At 39.2% G+C, this 23,615-nt stretch overlaps 1 protein-coding gene across 11 annotated transcripts in view; it reads right to left on the reverse strand.

Moving 5' to 3' along the window:
• Dip2c (disco-interacting protein 2 homolog C) overlaps positions 1-23,615 on the reverse strand; it is a 385,401-nt gene that overhangs the window by 139,330 nt on the left and 222,456 nt on the right. For all 11 annotated transcript variants that reach the window (XM_017600567.3, XM_017600565.3, XM_017600566.3 and 8 more), the window contains one exon: positions 12,976-13,086. In XM_017600567.3, the coding sequence (XP_017456056.1) occupies positions 12,976-13,086 (111 nt within the window). The remainder of the gene's footprint in view (positions 1-12,975; positions 13,087-23,615) is intronic.

Consider the following 23,615-nt stretch of genomic DNA (forward strand, 5'->3'; position numbering starts at 1 on the left):
TGTTAAAGCTATTAAATGGCATGCATAATTATAGTGCTCAATACCCTTCAGTATTAGACTCGGTACCATGAGTTAATCTAGTTTTCAAATTATTTTTCTTATATTCTCAGAACAAAAGCCAATAAATGAAGGCCATGGATTCATGGTCTACTTGAAGTTTTCAAGGGGATCAGAAAGTATTAATTTTCTTCAAATCTACCATTTTCAGTTTTATGTATCTTTCTTTGAAAAGTTATTGGTTACAATCCACAGTTTGGAGAAAATCCTCAAACGAAATGGAGAGAGCTACTATGTAATTTTATCATGATCGATCAACTATTTACACTTTCCCCTGAGACCTTCTCCTCTCTCTTCTCTTCATGGATCACTCCAGAACTGTATAAAAGTTCTAGATGACATATCACTTATATCTAAATATTTATATGTATTTCTTAAAAACAAGTATTTCTTTCACATGGCATTTATTTGTTTTCCCAAAAACCTGGAAATTTAACAATGACATACTATTAATTCAACATCCATGTCCAAATATGATCAATCAACCTAGTAATTTTCTTTATACTTATTTTGTCTTCCTAAATATTATCTCTACCATGAAAATAGACAAGATTGTCAGATTAAGTTATTCTCCTTCAATCTGAAAGCTTCTTGGCTTATATTTTCTACAATCTGGACATTTTAAACAAGGAAGGCCACTTTCTTCACTTGTACTGCTTCCTTGTGATTAGAGTCAGAGTGTGTTTGTCAGTGGCAACAGCACAGAGTAATTCATCCTCCATAGGTGAATGTGACATTGGTCATTTTGTACAGTGGTGTCCATCAAATTCTTCTATAGAAAAAATCCTGTTTCCCAATAATCTGAAGCTGGCTGAGCAGTCTAGAAATCCCCATTACTCAGGATGCTAATATAGAAGGACCACAAGTTCAAAATCTGCCTTAGCTCTACACTGAACTCAAAGCTAACCTGAGTTTAATGAGCCCCCAAGTCAAAACAAAACAACAAAAAGAACTGAAGATATAGCCCAGCCATAGAAAACGTGTTAGAGGCAGATGAGGTTCAGTTCCCACTATGTCCTCACCTGACTGGCAAAATAATCTAGTAAGGGATACTTTGAAACTGTGGATATAGTTAAAAAGAAAAAAAAATCAACTGGTCTACCTAACTGGGCAAAAGAAAGATATAAATTAAAACAAATTAACCACACTTACAGATGTAGGGCTTTTGTCTCTGCTGCATTTGTTTTTAGTTGCCGCTTCTGTCAAAACTCTCAGACAAACCTGGGGTGAAGGTCTACACTACATATAACATTTACATGTGAGCATTACTTATTAATTATACAAATACTTTAAAGATCCTTGAGAAGTGAGTATTTTAGAGAGAAAACTAATTACGTAGGTTAGCTCAGGGTAAGGAGTAAAAACACCAAACCATTCTTACAAAAAAAAAAAAAAGACTTTTAAAATTGGAAAATTTGAGAAGACTATATATCATTGAATGATGCCAGTTCATGAAGAAGAGGTAAATCGGTGCTGTGGGAATGATGGGTGAGGACTTACATGAGTCCCTGCAATCAGAAAGTAGTAACACTGACAAAACCAAACGTTTTGAAAGCTTGAATTTCATCCATGCTGCATTTAGTTACTCCTATTAACTGTAAGTCACCTGAGCAATAAATAAAAGCATTTGGTCACACAAGGAAAGTATGGCCTATGCCGTTACGGGCTTTTTTATAAGACTTCCCACAGCTTCAAACACAATTTACTAGGCTCTTACCATGCAACTGAGAGAAAACAATAAAGAGAGGACAATTCAAGTCACAAAGTCACCAATATGCCCTTGTTAGACACAGTTCTTCATGATAAATGAGAAACATGGCACTGGAGAGATGGCTCAGCGGTTAAGAGCACTGACTGCTCTTCCAGAGGTCCTGAGTTCAACTCCCAGCAACCACATGCTGGCTCACAACCATCTGTAATGAGATCTACTGGTATGTGTCTAAAGACAGTGACAGTGTACTCTATACATAAAATAAATCTTTTAAAAGTAAATAAATAAATAAATAAATGAGAAACATGAAGCTCACTTACAATTGAACTACATGTTTCAGTAACAGAAACAAGGACAGACTGTTTCTAGCCAAATTAAGCAATATATAAAAGTAATAAAGTAACTAAATTTTAAAAATCTATTATTTTTAAGACCTGCCAGATGGGTCAGCGAGTAAGGGATTCTGCCATCAATCCTGTAATCTCAGACTGAGCTTCAGGACTTACAGGGACGACGGCAACAACCTACTCCCATAAACTTGTCTCTGGCCTCTACATGCACGACATTAAATGTCATAAACTTGTCTCTGGCCTCTACATGCATGTCATTAAATGTCATAAACTTGTCCTTTGGCCTCTACATATGCATGTCATTAAATGTCATAAACTTGTCCTCTGGCCTCTACATGCATGTCATTAAATGTCATAAACTTGTCCTCTGGCCTCTACATGCATGTCATTAAATGTCATAAACTTGTCCTCTGGCCTCTACATGCATGTCATTAAATGTCATAAACTTGACCTCTGGCCTCTACATGCATGTCATTAAATGTCATAAACTTGACCTCTGGCCTCTACATGCATGTCATTAAATGCCTACACATACACAAAATGAATTCACTGTATCCTATACATTAAAATAGCTCCAGTAACGGTAAATCTAAATTGTGTTTTAACCTTAAAGCATCACTGTTTTAAAACATCTAAAAGATGTTTCAAACTAATTTTCTTATGATAATAATCATGAAGAAAATGAGAGTATCTGCTCCTCCAACTGTCTGATCCCTGTAGATTCCTTCAACAGAACACAAGCCCCATCTACGTGTGGCACTCGGGTAGACAAAGTAACTTTCTAAAAAGAGCCTCTTGAGCCTGCAGCTTTTCATGGCCCACAGCATTGTAGGCAGAGCAGAGTAGAAATGTGTGGAACAGAATTTTTCTCCATACATGAAGATGTTGCATGGAGTTAGTTGGCTGATCTAACTGAACAGGAATATTGACTGCTAACAACCAGATGAGAAACTAGACCTCTGAGGCGAAATGGGTTTAAAAAGCCACCCAGTGAGATGAGAGACCACAGCCATGTCACTACATGACTTTCCTTCCAGACACACTTCTCCCTTTTGTTCTTGACCATAAAGTTGAATATAAGTCTAACTCATAACTAGAAAGGAAATGCCCACTATTGTCACTGGGGAAGATGTGCAAGAGTTGGGCTTAAAAAAGCTGCAGATTGGTGATATTTAATGATTAGCAACTTGATAGGATCTAGATTCACTTTCAAGACAAACCTCTGGCCATGGCTGCTAGCGTTTCTATACCAGTTAAGTGGTATGGGAAGAACCTCTAACTGTGGGTGGCACCATTCTATGGGCCACCATTCTATGGGCTATATTGCAGTAGATGGGTCCCAGACTATGGAAAAGAGACTTTGCCAAGTACCGGCTTTCACTGTCCTCTGTTTCTTGACCATGGACACCCTGGGCCAGTAATCTCTTGTGTCTGCCACCATATCTCTCCAGCCATGGTGGACTGTATATCCCCTCAAACTGTAAGCAAAAGTAAACCCTTTAAGTTGCTTTGCATTAGATATTTTGTCCCAGCAACAAGAAAGTGAGCAGTATAACGTAACAACCAGAGAGTCGAGTTCTGAAGTAGAAAAGGGCGAGGCTAAGCTCCAGGCTCAGGGCAAATGAGAACTTGATTGTGTCTGCTCTGTCCCTGTCTCTAGAAGACGTGAGAACCAGGAATTGCAGATGTCCCCCAAGCCCCAGCCAGTCTCAGGAAATAAGAAGCACTGTATGAACAGATAAGAATGGAAAGGATGGGGGTTAGCTGAGCAGTGTAAAACCCAGCCTAAATTCTGAAGGAGAACATATGATTAAAAACTTTGAGGACAATATGGTAATATGATAAATGGGTTACTACAAAACAGATCTTCCTTCCTTTTATCTTCATGAGTCTATGAATGAAATTTACCAGCTGTGATACATTAAAAACCCATTAAAGAACTTGATTAAGTGCCCCACAAAATCTTAATTAAAATGTTCTTGATGCAATTCTTCAGCCACATGAATTAAAAACTAGATGAGAAGCTGTAAAAGGGAAATGATGAAGAGAAAAAAAAATAAACCCCATTCATGTGAAGATATCTGACAGGGCGAGGAGGGTCAGATTACAGAGATGTCATGACACCTTTCTAATGAAAAGTCCGTAATGTCCACAAGATTTAACAGGGTTTGCTGATCATAGAGACACACAGACTGTGTTATGAATTCCAACTGCATGTCACAAACACAAATGCTACAAAGACAAAACTCATAGGAAAAGACCTTGCATCTAGGAGTGTATGCACTCTGCTACAGAAGACCCTTAACTAACTTCTTATTTTTAAATGTCAATACTCATGAGTACAAGAGGTGGCCAAAAGCTAGGGACCGATGTTCTACGACATCAGAGAAATAAAAAAATGACTTTGGAGTAGATCCCACGGTGCCCTTAATATAGAACCACAGCAAAAAAATGAAGCAAAGCAGCTTAGTTATAGCCCAAGAACTACTAAATAAGACAGATGTCAAAGGGTCAAGGTCTCCCTCCCACAAAGGTCTCCCACAAAGAATACGGATTTCAAGCTTTTGGTGGCATGGACTTTAGTGCTCTGAGAAAAATGTGTTGTGTTGAGCTCTGAGATAAGTAAGAGAATTTGGGAGCTGAGCAAAAGACACGAGGACCAAGAATTAAAGTCACTGCTCATGAACTACATTCTGCTGTCCTCTATGAACGGCTGACCCAAACCTGTAAAGGGCCCTGATCCACTGTCACCAGAGGACATCATGGAGCTGTCTTTGGAGCTGGGTGACAGTGAATGGAGACAGTTAGCTCTCTCAGTGACAGAGAGTCAATCTTTCTTGTCGGTGCTCAGCTCTATCAGTTTATAGTTCATTCTCTTTAGTGGCTTTCCTTCTATGAATAGCCCCAAAGCATCCAACTATAGACCCTAAATGATTTAAGGTCTGCTTCACACAGCACAAATCAGCAGATTACTACTGTTAGTAAACAATCAAGCGATCATATTAAAAGAAATTTCTTTAGCAGAATTTCAGCAAGTCCTGGGAATAAAAAAACATCGTTGCACACCACACAGTGCTTGAGGAAAAGGCACCAGTGTCTCTGTGAGCAAGCTTATTAGAAGCTTAGTAATACAGCAAAAGGCTGGGCAACCCTGGATCATGTGTCTCCCATTTCCTGTGATCATCTCTTCCTAAAGCAATCACTATAGGTGGCTGATTTGTAAACCTATTCGATCAGACCCCACGTCTCCAATCCTCAGCTCCCCCACTCCAAGGTCAGAAGGTAGACCTTTCTGCCTATGACAATTTCTCTACTGTACTACACCCCTAATAAACATTTAAAGTTTTTCTTTCAGTTCTGAGAAAGACACACACACACACACACACACACACACACACACACACACACCCCACCACCACCACCACCACCACCACCACCACCAACAACAACAAAAACACAGCAACAACAACAAAAAACAAAACCTAGTAATGGAAAACACTTCTATTTCTGTAGAAATGCCAGGATTAAGAACCCAGGCATTGGTGGGAAAATACTGGTTCTATTGGTTACTACCTGTATTAACTTTAACTTAAAATTAAATATATTTTGTTGTTGTTGTTGTTGTTGTTGTTGTTGTATTGTGTTTTGAGGCAGGGTCCCAATACATAATCTAGGCTGGCCTTTAACTCTTGGTAATCCTTCCACCCCCCAAGTGCTGGGATAATGGCTGTAAACCCTCATACTAGGGTTGAATAAATATTTTAAATCAACAACCCAATTTTATCATCTATAAAATGTGAATACCATCACATAGTTGCTGCGAGAATACATAAAATTCACAAAGCACAATCATGGTTACTGGTTGCACAGCAAGCACAAGGTGACAGCTGCCTCATTAATATTTTGAGGCAAAGGGATTATTATATTAAGTGTGTAATACTGAAAAGGTACAAAGGGATTAGGAAGACTCCACCAGGTCTTCATACAACGCATGATGAATCCCTAGAGCAACACTGCTGTGGAACATGCGACATTGTGGTGCACTGACCACAGACTGCAACAAAGATCTACGAGCCACATGTAAACAGCGAGGACTTGCTCGCCTCTACAGGAATAGTGATGGACACCAGACCACCTACAGCACTGAATTCTGTAGTTAAACTTCCCCAATCACTCCACAAAAAAACCCTACTAGGATGCAGGTTCATTCTGTTCACAAGACTGTCCATGTTAAAGGTTAAGTAAGATCACTGAAGTCAAAGTCAGGAAATAGACAAATACTCTTAAAAGACTGAGCATATAACTCTTTCAGAGTTTTGAATTGAGAGAGAAGCTCCAAATGTAGCTCCAATTCACATAAAAGCTGAGAGGCTGAGGCAGGTAGACCACAATGCTGGGAATGAAGATGTGTAACAACACACGTGGCAATGCAGTCTCATTCTTCCTATTCTGACCTCACAAAGTCTGGAATCACAGGTATGTGATGCTATGCTTGGCATTTGCTGTTTTTCTTTTATAGATCTTACAGTGTTTTCTCCGCATTATACCTAGGTACCTGATATTTTGGTGCTAATGTTAGAATGTTTTAAAAAATCAACCGCTAAAGGTTCATGAGAGAGAAATTCGCTCTTACACCCTGCAATCTTGCATATTAACCAGCTACAGGAGCATCTCTCTAATGCTGTCCTTGTGATTCTACATACAATCTTGTTACCCACATTATATAATTTATCTTCATCCTTCCTATCTGTAGAGTTTCCTTCATCTGCTCTATTACTAGCTATGGCTCCTAGTGTGCTACTGCATAGGAGAGGGAATCCTACCTTGTCCCTGATCTTAGTGGGGAACTCCCATCTGACAGTTAAACATTAGCTGATGTTAGTCTGTGTGCACATTCATTGAAAGGAGGAAGTCCATGTTTATTCCTAATTTGTAGAAGTTCCATCACAACTATTAGATGATGTTGACTTCTCCTCCTGTGTCAATTGATGGAATCATCCGACTTTTAGCCTTATTAGCTTGCTTTGATGAATCGTTTTACCTATGTTAAGCCAGTCTTGCACTTTCAAAGTCAATCCCACTGGGTCGCTGTATATGATTCTTTCTATGCATACCTGCACTCAATCTGCAATGCTCCTAAGATTTCTACAGCTTGTCCATGAGACATCTGTCTTTGCTTTACATGTACACTGTTTTATCTTACGGTATGCTACCCTCACAGAGTAAATGGGAAGTTCTACCTTCTGAAAGACATGGTAAAGAGTTGATAGGGTTTCTTAAATGCTCAGTAGATTCAGCATTGGAAAAATCCAAATCAATTAATCCACATGGGCTTTTTGAATACTGTTTTTCCTTTGTAAATTTTACCTAATTCTCTAGTTTAGATAATTGGTCAAATTCATTTACATTAAGTTTCAGGGAAGAATGTTATATATAACATTCCTTTAATTTTAGGAAACATCAGTAATGTCTGGAGTTATTAATGTTCCTTCCTATTTCTTAGTAAACTAAAGATAACTGGCATCAGTTTTAGTATCTTTTAAGATGACACATTTTTGGTTTCTTTGTATTTCTTTCTCTGATTTTTATTAATTTTTTACTCTATTTTGAGTGTTCTTATTTCTGCTTTAGATTTAATTTATTCCTAACTTCTTAAAACATTTAATTTTAATTTTCTTAATTAATCTCTTAGTTTTCAGTGCTCTAGATTTCTAAGCACTGCTTTTTACTCATCTCACAAGCTTGTTCACCTGAATTTTCATTTCCTTTTAGTTGAAAATAATTTCCAGTATTGTACAACTTTGATTCATGTGTCCCTTAGAAATAATGTGCTGAATCTTCAGGTATCTGAGGTTTGTTCATCTGTTTACATTAACAACTTCTAGTTTAATTCCTCCATGTCTTGTGAGCTTAGTTTATTTGCTATTGTAGTACCTGTCACAATATTTTATGACTGGGAATATTATCTGTCTTAGAATATGTCCTGTGTAAACTTAAAAGTGGGAATTGTCTTGTGTCTGTAGTACTCTGTACCAATGAAATCTAGTTAACAGATGTTACTGTCCAGTTCATAAATGTCCTTCCAGGTTTTCTGCTCCTGGATCTAACAACTGCTGGCCCTGTGGGGCTGGCATGTCCTACTATCACATAAAGCTCTGTCCATTCCTCATTGCTACCTTTCAGGCCTCACACACAGTGACAGTTTACTGTTGGTCACCTATGAATTAAGGATGTTAAGTCTCCTTTCCTCTTTTGCCTATATCTGTGGTGTCAGTCCTTGTTCCCTAAGAATTTTAACTGGATTACAATGCTTGCTTTATCCACTTCTTTAATTTATAACTACGTATTAAATGGAGCTCTCTTGTTGAAAACACAGGCTTGAGTCTGTATTTTTAATCCACTCTGAAATCTTCACATATTTAGATTCCTGAGATTTATGCTGGCTGTTGATAGATATTTGCATATTTGCACAAGTTTGTACCATTGTTTTATATTTTTCTTGTTTTGCACATATTTTCTGCCTTTTGTAGTATTTAGTTTTATATAACCCCACTTTCTTCTCTCTTACCATGTCAATTATACTTTATTATAATACCTTTTGTACAGTTACCCTTGAGTTGACAACATTTATAATTAATTCAAGAAGACTTTGAAATCAGATAATACTATACCTCATGGGTGTTGGAAGGTCTTCATTACAAATTATTCTTCAAGTCTTCGCCTGTCATTTGCACCACTGCTATCATCTACTTTACTGATACACAGGCTAGAATTACTACATATTTATCTCTTAGGTCAATTAAAAATACCTTATTTTATCCCCTACTTATTCTTTAATTGAAATAGAATGTTTTTAATTGAAATAGTATATCACTTCCCTCTCTTCCCTCTCCTCCCTCCAGCCCACATCCCAAAAACTCTCCTCAAAGCCTTCCATATCCCCTTTCTCAAACAGATAGATTTTTTTCTTTCTTATTGTTACATATGCATATACACAAACTTGTGTGTGCACGGATACATATAGACAGGCATAGATCCTGTATCTGTGGCTCAGGGAACAGGAGGTAGAAAGACTGTAAGAGGCACAACAGGAAGTCCGCCATGAAATAGTCTCTCGTAGAAATGGCTGCATAAACAATGCCAGAGCAATGGCAACATGAATGCACATGTTAACACCGGACATTTTTCCAGGGCCTCGCTCTTAGAGAAAGACCTATAGTCAAGTAGTGACTGCTGGGAGAGGGAAAGTTAGGCTCTAGAGGTATTCTTGACTTTATCAGATCTCGAGTAGTAGGCTCTCCAAACCCCTGCTTACATCATCCATTTGCAATTCTGAGTCAACAGTCTGCCTATGACTGCAATTATTTGCTGCATCTGGGAAGACTCCTTAGCTTTCCTTGGGATGTTTGGTGTTTTCTTATGAGGACAGGCCTAACAGCCTCTTGGTAACTTACAATCTAACAAGAAATCTCTATATTCTCAAGTTCATCTACCATCTTTATTATTTCCTCATTTCCTCTTTTTGTGGAGTTAATTTTTCTATCTAATAAAAATGTTTACCTTTTTCACTTTCTGAAATCTTTTTCCTGACATGAGTATTTGACACCATTTTCTAAGAACCATTTCCATGGCGTACTACACATTTTGATTCAGGATCTTTTTCGTATCTATAATCCAACAAAATGTCTTTAACCTGTTTTTGCTTAGAAAAAAGAAATGCATTCTAGTATATCCCTGAACATTGCTCAAATCTCCTATTGCCTAGGCACAGGTAAGCAAATCAATTTCACTTTCTTTAAATACGGAGTCAAGAAACCCTTATGTTCTTTCAACTGCATCTTTTTGCATTTTCTTCCACCCCAGAACAATGCTCCCGGAATAAACACATAGTTGATATGGCAAAGTTCCTACAGGCAGTATTCAGTATGGAAACTGTTCATCTTAAAATGTTGCTAGTCAGGTAGAACAGAATTTTTAATTTAATCTTGACTGGTTGTAAATTAACTGACTGTATGTATATACTGAAAACCACACCAGACAAGGCATGCCTTTACATGTCACCATTCTGGGGATAGTAGATGAAATGTACAGTTTAATTCAATATGACTACGTACGCTTTTTTGTCTAATAGCCCATAGCATTCTAATGTGATAAGGAAATAAACATGTTTCTATTACATCAATAAGGAAGAAATTGAATTATTCAGAAAAAGTACAGGTCATGCCTTAAGAATCTCCATAAAGTCAGTAAACCAGCTAGCTTGAGAAAGAGAAACCTTCAACTAGAAAAATTAAATTTCACGATTCAGGTAGAAATTCCAGGAAGCACTTTGAAAGCAAAGACAGTGTTTGCTACATTTTTCATCAGCCATAGGTCAGAGCAAAGTGCTCAGTATACAGAATCATTTCAGACATTGGTTGAAAGAAGTAAAGGAATGGAAAAAAAAAACCAGAAAAGTAAGATATAAGTTTAGCCCTAGAAACTAAGCATACCCCAAAGCTTACACCGTGAATGGGAGATGAGAGGGGATGACAGTGTAAGGGGTAAATTTCAATGCTGAAGTTTTATTTCATGTTTTTTTCTCACTCTTTAAAAAAGTGAAACTAGAAAAAAAATCTGTCACAGTAATTGTCCAACGCTGACTTAAAAAGCATTTTTAATTCTTAACTATTGTAAAGCTTAAATTTTGTTAATTAATGCTTAATTATATTAGCAGTGTTAAAAGATTAAGTAGGAACTGATGAGATGTACCAGTGATCAAAGTGCTTGTTGCCCAAGCCTAGCAGTCTGAGTTTAATTCCCAGACCCATGTAAATGTGAAGAACTGATCCCCACCCAACACAAGCACCAGGAGAACTAGGTTCAACAGCTGTTTTTAAACATAACTCTTTACAAGCACAGAGTGCACTTGTCACCACGCCATCACATGTGCTTCTAAACACAAACAAACAAAAAGGAAAATCACAGTCTACTCATGAAAGACTGAGAATTTAAAAGGGGGAGGAGCATGCTGGTATCACTCTGAAAACACAAGGACCTCATGATCTCCCCAGAAAGATGAAGGTCATGCTAGAGATAGCAGCTCTGTTCTAGTTTCAATTGCAAAAGAGACCAGCAACAAGATCAGAGTGCCTGATCTCATTAGCAAAGCAAAGCAAAAACAAAACACATAGAATAAAAGACTCACACAAAAGAAATCATTCTAAGCCAAATGAATCATTCTAAGCACACAAGAAAGCATCTTGCATTTTATTTTTAATATTGTCAGTCTTTTTTTTTAAGATGTCAATTTAAACCTCAAGGTTTTCTATTTTGAACTTTTGATTTCACAAATAGGATACTGAGTATAACGAGAAATAAAGCTCTCGTTTAGACTTCATAAAGATCGTAAAGCATCTAACAGAGTCTGACTCAATACATTCTAAGTGTGCAATAAGTATTTTTACAGTCATTCATTTTCCAGATTTAGGTGCTCCCCACTACGACCAACAAGTACCTTAAAAAGAACAGAAGTATACACACTACTATGAAGAATTATTGCCAGAAATAATATTCACATCTGAAACCTCAACACTCGTGAGCCTGAGGCAAGATGATCACAATGTAGAGCCAAGGTAACTGACAAAAACTAAAATGTTAGTGCCCTGAGTCATGTGATATTTTGCTCTGATTGGGGTTGCAGCAGTAGTCAGCTGAACTACTACCAGGGCTTGTTGCTTTGCCATATTATATGAGTTCTTGGGCAGCCCCAAGCTAAACTATCAAGAATTCATTATATAGGTTTATGGATTTTGAAATAATATAGAAAAATATAGTCAACAGAAATTAAACTTGCTACTATATAGCTAACTATACTGACTATTAACTGGTTCAATCATCTATAAGGTAACAAATGTTTCATAGGTAACATAATTTGATCACTGAAACAACCGAAGAAGCTTTACTAAAAGAAGCCAGAGCCCTTCAGACCTCTCAAGGAACTAGGAGGCTCTTCTTGCAAATGACCTAAATCTTCCATGTTGGCTCAAGAAAAACAAAATCTACTTGGAAACTCTGAAAAGATACAATAGCAATAGGATAAAAAGAGCTGCTATCTCACTTCTTTTCATATTTTTACTTTTTTAAATATGCTTATCTATGTGAATGCAGTGCCTACAGAATCCAGAAGAGGCAGCAAGAGGAACAAGAAAGGGCAGTGGGAAGTAGTGAAGAAAAACAAAAATCTCCTAATGAAAGCCATTTGTGTCATGATGGTTTGAATTAAAATGGTCCCCATAGGCTCACACGGAGTAACACCATTAGGAAGTGTGGCCTTGTTGGGGTGGGTGTGACCTTGTTGGAGGAAGTGTCACTATAGGGTGGGCTTTGAGATCTCTGAAGCTCAAGCCAAACCTAGTTCATTTCTCATCCTGCTGCCTGCCAATCCCAATGCAGAACTCTCAGCCACCTCTCCAGCACTGTGTTTGCCTTGCTTCCCAGCATGCTGATAATGGACTAAACCTCTGACCTGTACGCCAGCCCCAATGAAATATTTTCCTTTATAAGAGTTGCCGTAGTCACGGTGTCTCTTCACAGCAATAAAACCCTAAGACATGTGTACAAACTCACTATTGAGGTACCCAGTTATTTATAGGCAATAAGTATTTAAAGAAGTAACAATTATTATATTACCGAACATGAAAGAGCTGCTATGTGCCGAGTGGTTATCCTATAGCACACACTGGTACATAAACCAGAGCTTTACCTATGTGAAGTCTAAGCGTCCTAAGTTTGTGCCTGATAGCCAATGAAGGCAGACAATTCACACATGGTGAAAACCCAAGTACAGTGAGTCTAGAGCCCCATATAGTTCCTTACCTGACCGATAACGTTCATCTCGAGACCCTGAGGATCTTCGGCGGTGGTAGCGAGAAGCTGAGGAAGGAGTGACGGGTGCACGTCGCTCTTGAGGCAGAGCTTGGTCCACTCCTAGAATAAGGAAAACAAGCAGGGTGAGCATGAGTCTATTCTCAGCAGCTAAGCTAAGGGAACTTAGTTACAATAAATATTCACTCATTACATTCCTAGCACCTGTTAGAGCAGCTGTAATGAGAGGTCTGGCGGGGGAGGGGTCACCCCTGGCTGATCAACAGAAAGGTAAGACATATGCGAGGCTGACCCCAGAGAAAGTCTTCCAATTATGGGCAGGATATAGGTAAGTAGTCTTTCTTGTCATAGTATCCACCAAAGCATGGAAGAAGCATGAAGCCCAAGGCAGAGGATCAGGACTATTATTATTATTTTGTTGTTGTTGTTATTTAGAATAAACAGAAAGACCATGAAAGACAGAAATTTTAAAAATGTAAGTGTCACTGAAGTCAACTTTAAAATAAACTGTAAGATTATTTGTGTGTAAATGTGTTAACTGGAAGTTACCCGTATGTAGCATCTATTTCAGCTTTTCTTATTCCCAATTACTAATTTGCCAAAATCTTGCTCCATTTAATGCTAAATAGATGAACAAGATGTACTTGAGAGCAGCTTTTATGAATTATCAAAAATGTTATCTTAGTCAGATTCAAAGACATTCAAAACCTGACCCCCATATCTGCCAATCAAGCTACCAATTAGAAGATGTAACACAGCACCAAGGAACACAATGTAGATGAGACTTAGCAGTATGGGAAAGAGTCCATCTTAACAGTTCAGCTAGAACTTGCTCCCACTGAGTACTAACGACAATATTTCTTTAGAAAAGATCACTGATAACTTGGAAAAAACACATGAAACATGATCTATGAAAAAGAAGTTAGGCCTGGATGTCGGCAACAGACAGGTGGCTCTGACATGAGCCTACCTCAGTATTCCTTGGGATGTGTCAAACTTGTGAAGCCAAGCGACTCTGCATCAGACTGACACCTACGCCTGGACGTACAGCCCTGACTCCTACAGCAGTAGGCTTCTTTCCACCCACCACAGTTTCTACCTCTTCCATGACCAGGATTATGTTGAGATGATCAAACAACAAAGTCATCCAAATGCAGTTAATAGTTCTGGGTTTAACATTGATACCTTTCTCTTCATTGTCATGCTTTCAATGTACCTGTTTGCCGATATTTTCAAAACACTCCAACTGGGGGAAAAACAAAAACAACAACAAAAACAAAAACAAAAACAAAAACAAAACCTTCCCATACATTTCCTCCCCTGGTCAGGAAAAAAAAATCACACCCTAATAATAATTTTTCATTTCATTTTGTTTTTCACTGAAGTATACTTGGAGACCCTTCCTCCTCTAACCTGGGTCATTAGACCTGTGGTGCCATTTAGGAGTCCTTTCATCCTGGACTTGCTTTGGTTTGGCATTATTTTAGGTCACTACTTGGTTCCTTAAATCCTTCCATGTCTTTCTTCTTCTCATCTTTAAAGAGGTACAAGTAGCTTCTTCAGAAAAGGTAAGAGAGAAATAACACATGGAAGTCTTGGGTATCCCAAAGCTTGTCTTTCTAGTGCAACTAGTGTGGGTCCTGGATATTCTAGGAATTCTAGGTAAACATTATATTTACTTCTTGTCTTTCATTTTCATTTTTCCCAAAAGTGCATCATTCTGACGTTATAATCTTTTAAAAATTAACATTTGTATTGATTCTCTGGGCATTTCACATCGCGCATCCCAATCACAGTCATTTCTCAGTTCTATACCCTTCCCCCTTCCATCACTTCCACCTGTGACCTCCCCCACCCACAATAAAGTAAAAATAAAAATAATAAAACATAGAAGAATAAAAACAAGCCTACTTTGTGCTATTATATCCCTACTGGCACACGGTCAAGCTCTCAGTGGCCTATGCTTAAATAGAACTGAATACTTCCCCCCCTCCTGCATCCCTGCCAAAAGGCATCAGTTGTGAAGAACTACACTTCAGACAATACTGTAATCTTTACACTGTCCCTTCTATGACAATTTCAGAATTTCCTCTTTATTTTCCCTTAAGGAGCTGAAAGCCGGTTCTCTTCTTGTGATAGCAGAACACTATCAGATCTCTTTCAGATAGATCTTTTATTAGGGTTGATTGTTTGCCCCTGGAAGAGATCTAGAGTGTCCTGTGCCTTAAGGAAATGCCTCTGTGGCTGAGACTGTTTTCAGGACACTGTAAGCGCTCTGACACAGTACCTTTAACTGCAGGACTTGAATGCTATGCCCAAATCTGGAGCCTTGTTAGTTTTAATTCCTTAGAGAGTATGCATGTCCATGAGGACTGGGCAGAGGTGGCCAGCATTTCCCATAGGTCCTTTCTTTCAGGTGCTTGCTGAGGGATACCATGATGTCTAGATAGCTTCAAGTGTACTGGTTCTTACTTTGCCTCACCTGCACATTTTAGCACTTGTCACAGTTTCTCATGTTCTCTTGTTACACACTGACAGGCATTCTGGAACAACCCGAGGAGCAGCAGAGTTAAACACACTTCCAAGTTGCCATGGTCACCAACTGTAAATCTCAGTACTGTGGATAGACTTTCCTGGCTAGTTCATGAATATAAAGCCTCTTCAGTACTACTTTCACCCTTTACCTCCTCCTTGAGATCCACAGTATTAAGAGTCAAGACTAATGCCTAGCTTATCGATGAAGCTTCTATGGATATTATCAGTGAGGTAAATTTGCACACTTGCTTTTATGGATTGGAAATGCAGTTCACTACACATGTTTAAAAAGAGAGATTGATACAGCTAGGTAGAAGACCTCCAACAGGGCACCAGTAAAAAAACATACTTTAAAATAATATGAGTCAATATTTCATTCATTATATTTTATCTGACTTTGTTCCAACCAAAATTCAAACTGGTGTATTCAAACAGAAAAAAAAAATCAACAATTGAATATTTAACTCTACAGAACTAAACCTGTCACCATAAGGTCACTTGCATGTTCGTTCTTTCTCCAGCACAAGGTGATTGACCAAACCTTGCTGCTGAAGCAGAAGTATCTTCAGCAACAGAAGCACAGATAATTAGCACCACTGGGAAGAACTCACACTAACTAAACATTTAGTTTAGAGAACCATGATTGAAGGCCTGTTCTCAAAAAGCCACATGGAGACCAGTATTCTTAGAACAGAAAGTATATTGAGAGTTAGGAGGCTAACATGGGCACTGGGAAGACATCATGAGACAAAAGGATGATAGTCCCCAACACCCAACAGTCAGGAGCATGATGCTCATCCATGAAAAAATAAGCCTCAACACTGAATCCTATTTATTAAGCACTACATCCAAGTCATGTGACAAGTCAGCTCAAGGACCCATGAGTATGAAGAGGCAGAACCACACAGATAAGGCAGATAAGCATAGGCAACAGTTTAGCAATCTTTCATCCCACTTGGCCTTGTTAACAAACCACTCTTCTAACACTGGAAACCTAGGTTTCTCACTTTCATGTTCTAAGTGCACACACTCTCTTCTACTAATATAACTAGCAACTTAGGTCCCCCATCTTTATTGAGCTCTATTCACATCACTCTCTAAACAATGAGATAAATTTCTCCTCTCTTTAATGGCCATGAAACTTGAACATGTTCTATTCAAATGTATTGCCAGTACGTTTGGTAGAGAAGATAGGGGTCTGATTTGTCTTCAAGTGGGTTTGTGTACCTACACAGTAAGGAAAACCATGTCTTTAAAGTTAATTTTCAGAGAGAACACCCTATTTATACTATATGCATATGAATAATTGGATGTGCATAGAATTTAAATTAGATGTCAGACATAGTAGAGAAATACTTTAATCCCAGCACCCAGAAGGCAGAAGCAGGTGAATTTTTCTGAGTTCAAGACAAGCCTCACCTACACATAGTAAATTCCAGGATAGTACTACATGAAGAGACCCCATCTGTCTATGTTAGTCTGTCAGCCTGTTTACACACACACACACACACACACACAGAGAGACAAAGATACACAGACAGACACACACACACACATACACAGACACACACACACTCTTTGTTGATTAAAACAGAAAACCATCCATTGTACTCCTAGTATCCAAACTTTTCCTTTCCTTAAACTCCATCAAAGAAAACCCCAAACAAACAGGCTTTTGAACAGTTCCTTATTCACTCTCAGCGTTTCTTTCTTATGTGTATGTTCCCTTTCCTTTTGAATAGTTTCCTTACTACCCTACAGTCTTTGTGGGTTTTTATTTCACTATTGAATAAAAGACCAAGAACCTTGATATTCCAGGTCTACATACCTGTGACCCTGGGAAAGTTTCTTAACCTTACCAAGGCCTGGCCTTTCCATCTGTATTTAAAAACAGGTAACACTGTTAAGCACTGGTGTAAGGACTTTATTAGAATTTGATGAGCTGTTATTTCTGCAATTTTGTTGTTGAGGTAATACAGACACAGAAATGGGACTTAAACACTGTGTCACCCTTGTAGTTAAGTTATCCTCATTTAGAAATGCCTTTGTATTTGTGCGAGGGGCCTCTCCCAGTTGTTCACAGACACCTACCTCTCCTCTGAGCACAAAGCATTCTGTAGTCCCCACTTTCTGGCTTTGACGACCACAAAAGAAAGCACCATATTCATTCATATGAACACAAGACACCTCCAATTGTAGCCTAGCCCACCTTCCTCTGCAGTTCAAGCTTCTAAGTCAAACAGAAATTGTGATTCTTGCCAAGGTCTGCCCTGCCTCACTAATTTTGCCTCTTTAAATGTCTCACCTACCCACCAGATTTGGAAATATGAAGACAAAAGTGAGAAAAGGCAAGATCATTAAATAGTTGTCAACTACTTATGGCTGGTTATGAAAGGACTCCCCTACAAAAAAAGTTCCATTATAGTTTTTATACCTAACCAATCCAACCATTCCATATGCATAAACACTGAAGTATCTTTCATATCTTTCAGATAGACACTAGACAACACTAACAATCCCCATGTTAACCCAAAGAATAAGGCATAGATGGGCCACCCATCTTTCTAACTTGAGGCTCATTAAGTTAGAGTCAATACAGCAGGACAGAATTACTCAAGAAAAGATATTCAGGCAACAGGGGGATTTCTATCTATAGACTTTATTTCCAGACTGTCCAAAACTGTTTCTGAATCAAGTCCCACGGTCTTCTAGCATTTCCACAGCCTCTGGATTACACAGCAGCCCCTAATTTTACTATAACTGTAATTAAGAAATTATCTTTAAAGTAAAAAGTACTTGGTGTATGGTTAGATAAGACATTTTCTATATTTGCTTTGTACTAAAACAGATGAGGACACCATAAAACAAAAAACTGAAACTTCATTCTGAGCACCTTAGGATCTCTACCCTACCATACAAACCTAATTCTTAAGTTCCTCTCACTCTTATTTCCCTCTCATCTGTTATGGACACAGCTACTGCACATCATCAAACATCTGTTTTGTAATCATCTTCCTATTATAGTATGTTGATAGGGGAACTCACGAACTGGTAAATTATGCTCGAAAACCTATGGCAATTTGACATTAAAATTGCTATCCTGCTATACTAACTTATTTTGTTGTTTGTAATGCTTAGAATTTAACCCAGTGCCTCAGCCTGCTAAGCTAGCAATCTAACCCTCATGTCCTCTGTCCCTATCTTATTTTGTTCTACAATACTGGATAAGATACAAGTCTACTTTCATGCTCTCTTATGACTCAGATTTTTCACAAAAGTCCATGATTCAGTCATAACTGGCATTGTCTTTACTGTTAGATGGCTAAAATCAACTCAATTTGAACACTAGGATGCACATGGGTTTAGTAATGCTCCCAATTTTACTACTGACTTTCTAACAAGAAACATAGTTCATTAAATGTCATTAAAAATAACAGGAAATTCAGCCAATCATGAGATAGAATACTCATCATGGACAACAGAGCAGTAACCTGTGCATGACTCACCACCAACAAGGCTCACTTAGAACACAGAGACTTTCCCTTTACTGATGAAATGTCCTTTCCTCTCACCATTGAAGCTGGAAAGGATGCCTGCTATGTCTCATACCAGAAATCCAAGCTTTGAGTTCTTCTCTCCCACTTTTCAGAGAAGTAACCTTGCATCTCACCTTCATGGTCCACTGACTCATGGCAGAACACGACTCCTCAGCAAAGGGAACTTGTCTGTACAGTCCTGTGTGCCCTTCAGTTAGCATTGAAGGAAGTCACATGTGCCACTGAAGAGTGTCACTATCCATAGACCAGTTGAATTTAAGTTATGAGTTTAAAATCTTGTGGCAAAATGAAGCAGAACCAAACTCTTCACCTGCCCTGAGGAAGCTCAGCAGTCTTTCACACAGACACTGAACCTAATAGTAACAGGCTCAGGCAAGGAGTCAGCCAGCTTTATTTTCTGGAGAAAAATACACAATTGGCAACTGACTTGCCTTTATATCTTCAAAGGCCAAGCTTTTCATTGTCCATGTACCCTAGGAACAAAATCCACCAACCTGAAAACTCTACCAATCACAGAAGGAGTTTCTAATCATAATCTAGCAGAGCATCTTCAGCTAGATTTCAGATAAAGTCCTCTCCATATTGGTCACACAAAACAAGGTGAGTCACTTCATATAAAGGTATTCACATCAGAACAGCTATTTTCAGTGACAACATCAGATACTGGGGTTTACAGAATGAATTATATAAAATAAATAAAAATCAATTGACTAGAATGTGGTAGAGTCCAAAATCATGTAATCCTCTGCCACTTCTGTCACTGATTAGCACTAATGTGGCCAATTGGTATTTAGACTCATCCTAATCAGAAATGAAATCAGAACTGCCACCACTGATAAGAGAGGCCTGGTGCAGAAGACTCATGCAAAAACACTGTACACACCTAGGTACTGAATGTTTTGGCACTAAAATATTGGATACAGCAGTTGCTGGGAATGCTCTCTTGATGTTCTAGTGGCAAGGCAACAGTGGACAGCCGTGCTAATCTCCACTGGGAGTTCAGGGGGTACAGCAGTGGGGAGAATTCAGGGTACAGAAGAAATCACTCAGTGCCTTGTGAAGGGACTAAGCAGCAAATTCACACTGCCAACAGGTCTCACATAGGAGGTTTACTAAAGAGACAGAGTAAGGGGAAGCAGAGCTCCCTCTGGAAGAGGAGTAAGGGGAAGCAGAGCTCCCTCTGGAAGAGGAGAAGAAGGGAAGGGTATCACGGTGTACCAGATGCCCGAGACAGGCAACAGAGGCAACAGTGGGACCTGTCCTCTCTGGGCAGCTAGTGAGGACGTGTATTATTGTCCTTTTGGGTTGACAGTGAAGGTACCTGATGGTCCCACTGTTGAAAGGTCCCTCGGGGCTGGCTGTGGTGATGCCTGATTGCTAACACCTTGTTCCACCTCTTACTGATATGTTCAAATTCTGGACCAGGGTGTGTACTTGCTTGCAAGTAGGTTGTGCTTACTGTTACTGTGTGCAGGAGATGAGAGGTCCTCAGTCAATTCATATCTTACTACTGTTAGGTAAGGGACAGAAGACCAAAATACAACTGCCTAGAAATATTTCACAAATAGATCATAATAAGTCTGGGACTGAGGGTTGTCCCAACCAGAAGGACCAAGTGAGAAACCCTTCAACAAGTGGAATTTGAACTGAACATTAAAGAAAGCTTAGTACAGGCAAAATGAACATTCCCAAGATTCCTAAAGTGGAAGCCAGCATGGTCATCTGGGGAAGCCAAAGCCAGGCTTTGGAAGCCAGGGCAGTAGGAAGTACAACAGCTGGACAGGGCTGTTCGACCCACACTCCATAAGGGATCATCTAGGGGCTGCAGTAGTAACAAGTAGGGCTCATAAATTCTCATTAAGAACAGATGCTGTGCCCGTGTGAACCCTAGAGAGCTGCAGGAAATACAAGAAACTTGCCAACTGTCTTTTGTTAGTCTAATTCACGTATGTCTCTAAGCAACTCAACCATAGCCTTATAGCTGGGCATGAATTTATTTGGCTGGTAAAGATAAATACAACCAGATGAGCTAGGAATACTGAATTTGCAGAAGCAGCACCAAGAAACATTTTATGACTGCCATGTAATAAGTAACACCTAGCCAATATACATATTATAAGAAAGGATGTGGGTATTTGGATGGGGGAAATTTTACTGTTTACTGTCACATTGAAACTTCACTACTTTTTGTTAACAAGTACATCTTCTAAAAGTAGCAAAGACTCTCTATACATGCTACACTGTGTTATAGAGACTCTTCTAGAACAGTATTAAGTAACTGGCTTTATTTTCCATTTTTGTCAATTTGATCTGCTTCAGAAGGTATCAAAGGATCCATTTTGAAACAGGCATTTTCTTATTAAAAACTAGAAGTGTCAAACAATTTAAGTAGCACTTTTTCTAAAATATTTTTCAACCTATTATTTCTTCTCTATAATTCTGTCTTTTTGGCTTCTAGTACACGGTTCCCTATCTGAATTGAGGTGGGCACTGAGCATTGTGCTCAATCAATCACTAACCAGCTATCTCTACCACACAGTGCTGATCCCTTCAGTAGCAGTGAAAATCATGTACACAACAATGACTCCTGACTATTCTCATCAGGAAGGAGCCACAGCCCTGCAATGGTACCTCCAGGATCCTAACTTCACCCTATGGCACTCTAACTAATGACCATATGCCCCAAACATCTCAAATATTTTTGGAATACTTCCTATGCAAATCTTAACATTTTATCTGGTAAATAAAACAGGTTTGTTCAACTACAAGCTCCCTACAGTAAACACTAACTCAAAGGAAGAAGAGAAAAGACTTCCTAGATGGGCTGGTCAAAAAAGTTCCCTGGGCTAGAGAGATGGCTTAGAGGTTAAAAGTCCTTGTTGTTCTTTCAAAGGTCCTAAGTTCAATTCCCAGCAATCACATAGTGGCTCATAACCATATGGTGCCCTCTTACGGCATGTAGGCACACATGTAGACAGAACACTATATACATAATAAATAAATAAATAAATCTTTCTTAAAAATGAAAAGATCATCTTCATGGATATTTTAGAAAGACCTGCTTTCCTCACTATCTCCCACAAGTCCTGGTGATGAATGAGAGTTCATGTAGCAGCAACTTCTCAGAAGGAGTAGTTCCATTCTAGGAAGTATGGTAGCTTGAATGAGAATAGTTCCTACACTCTTATATTTGAATGTGTAGTCGACAGAGGCATAAGCCAGAACATGAATTGTTTTAGGAAGGGTTAGAAGGTGTGACCTTGTTGGAGGAGGTGTGTCACAAGGAGGGTGGCTTTAAAGTTTCTAAATCTCATGCCAGGCTCCTCCAGCCCAACTTCTCCCCTCTTCTCTGCCTGCAGATCAGGATACAAAGCTTTCAGCGAGTACTCCAGTACCATGACTCTCTGCTCCCTGTCATGACGATCATAGACTAATTCTCTAAAACTGTAAACAAGCCCCCTAATTAAATATTTTCTTTTATAAGAGTTGCTTTGGCTTAGGTTTCTTCACAGCAGTAGAACAACACAGGGATGGGGTGGAGGCATCCTAAAATATGACATCTGTTTTCACATCTCAGGACTGGATGGTGCTCATGTTTGTGGAAAGGCAGAGGACAAAGCAGACAGGACAACTCAAAAACACATTTCTACATTCAGTTTTTATCATGATCCCATCAGAAATTCTTAAACACAATCTACAACTAGCATTCAACTCTCTCACTCTATTTTATTCTATAATTCTCTGCCCACTTCAACAAGAGCATGGTAATTGCCAACAAGCTCACTGGGAAAGTGAGTGTGGGGAAAGCTGGGAGACAGCTGAGATGTCCATGTTTAAATACTGAAGTGCATTTCAATATCATGTGATCTGCTTGTTGTGCTGGGGATTCAAACAAGGACCTCTCACACACTAGGCAAGTACTCTGGCACTGAACCATATGCCACAATACATTATTTTAAAACAAAACATTCTATCACAGGTGTAACCTAAAACATACTCCTACAAAACACAGCTTACAAATACAAGCACTCAGAGACCTCACCGCCTGATCAGGTGGGCACTCCTGAGGCTGCAGAGCGGAGGAGACCACCAACACTGCCCACCCCTGCCCACATCCCTGGCCCAAGAGGCAACTGTATAAGGCCTCTGGGTTCCCGTAGGGGAGGGCCCAGGAGCGGCAGGATCCCTGCGCCTGAGACACCGCCGGAACCTGAAGGAAACAGACTGGATAAACAGTTCTCTGCACCCAAATCCCGTGGGAGGGAGAGCTAAACCTTCAGAGAGGCAGACACGCCTGGGAAACCAGAAGAGACTGCACTCTGTGCACATCCAGACACCAGAGGAAAACACCAAACGTCATCTGGAACCCTGGTGCACAGAGGCTCCCGGAAAGAGCGGCGCAGATCTTCCCGGTTGCTGCCGCCGCGGAGAGGACTTAGGCAGTACCCCACAAGCAAACTTGAGCCTTGGAACCACAGGTAGGACCAACTTTTCCCCTGCAAGAAACCTGCCTGGTGAACTCAAGACACAGGCCCACAG

This window comes from Rattus norvegicus, chromosome 17 (assembly GCF_036323735.1).
Source record: "Rattus norvegicus strain BN/NHsdMcwi chromosome 17, GRCr8, whole genome shotgun sequence".
NCBI lineage: Eukaryota > Metazoa > Chordata > Mammalia > Rodentia > Muridae > Rattus > Rattus norvegicus.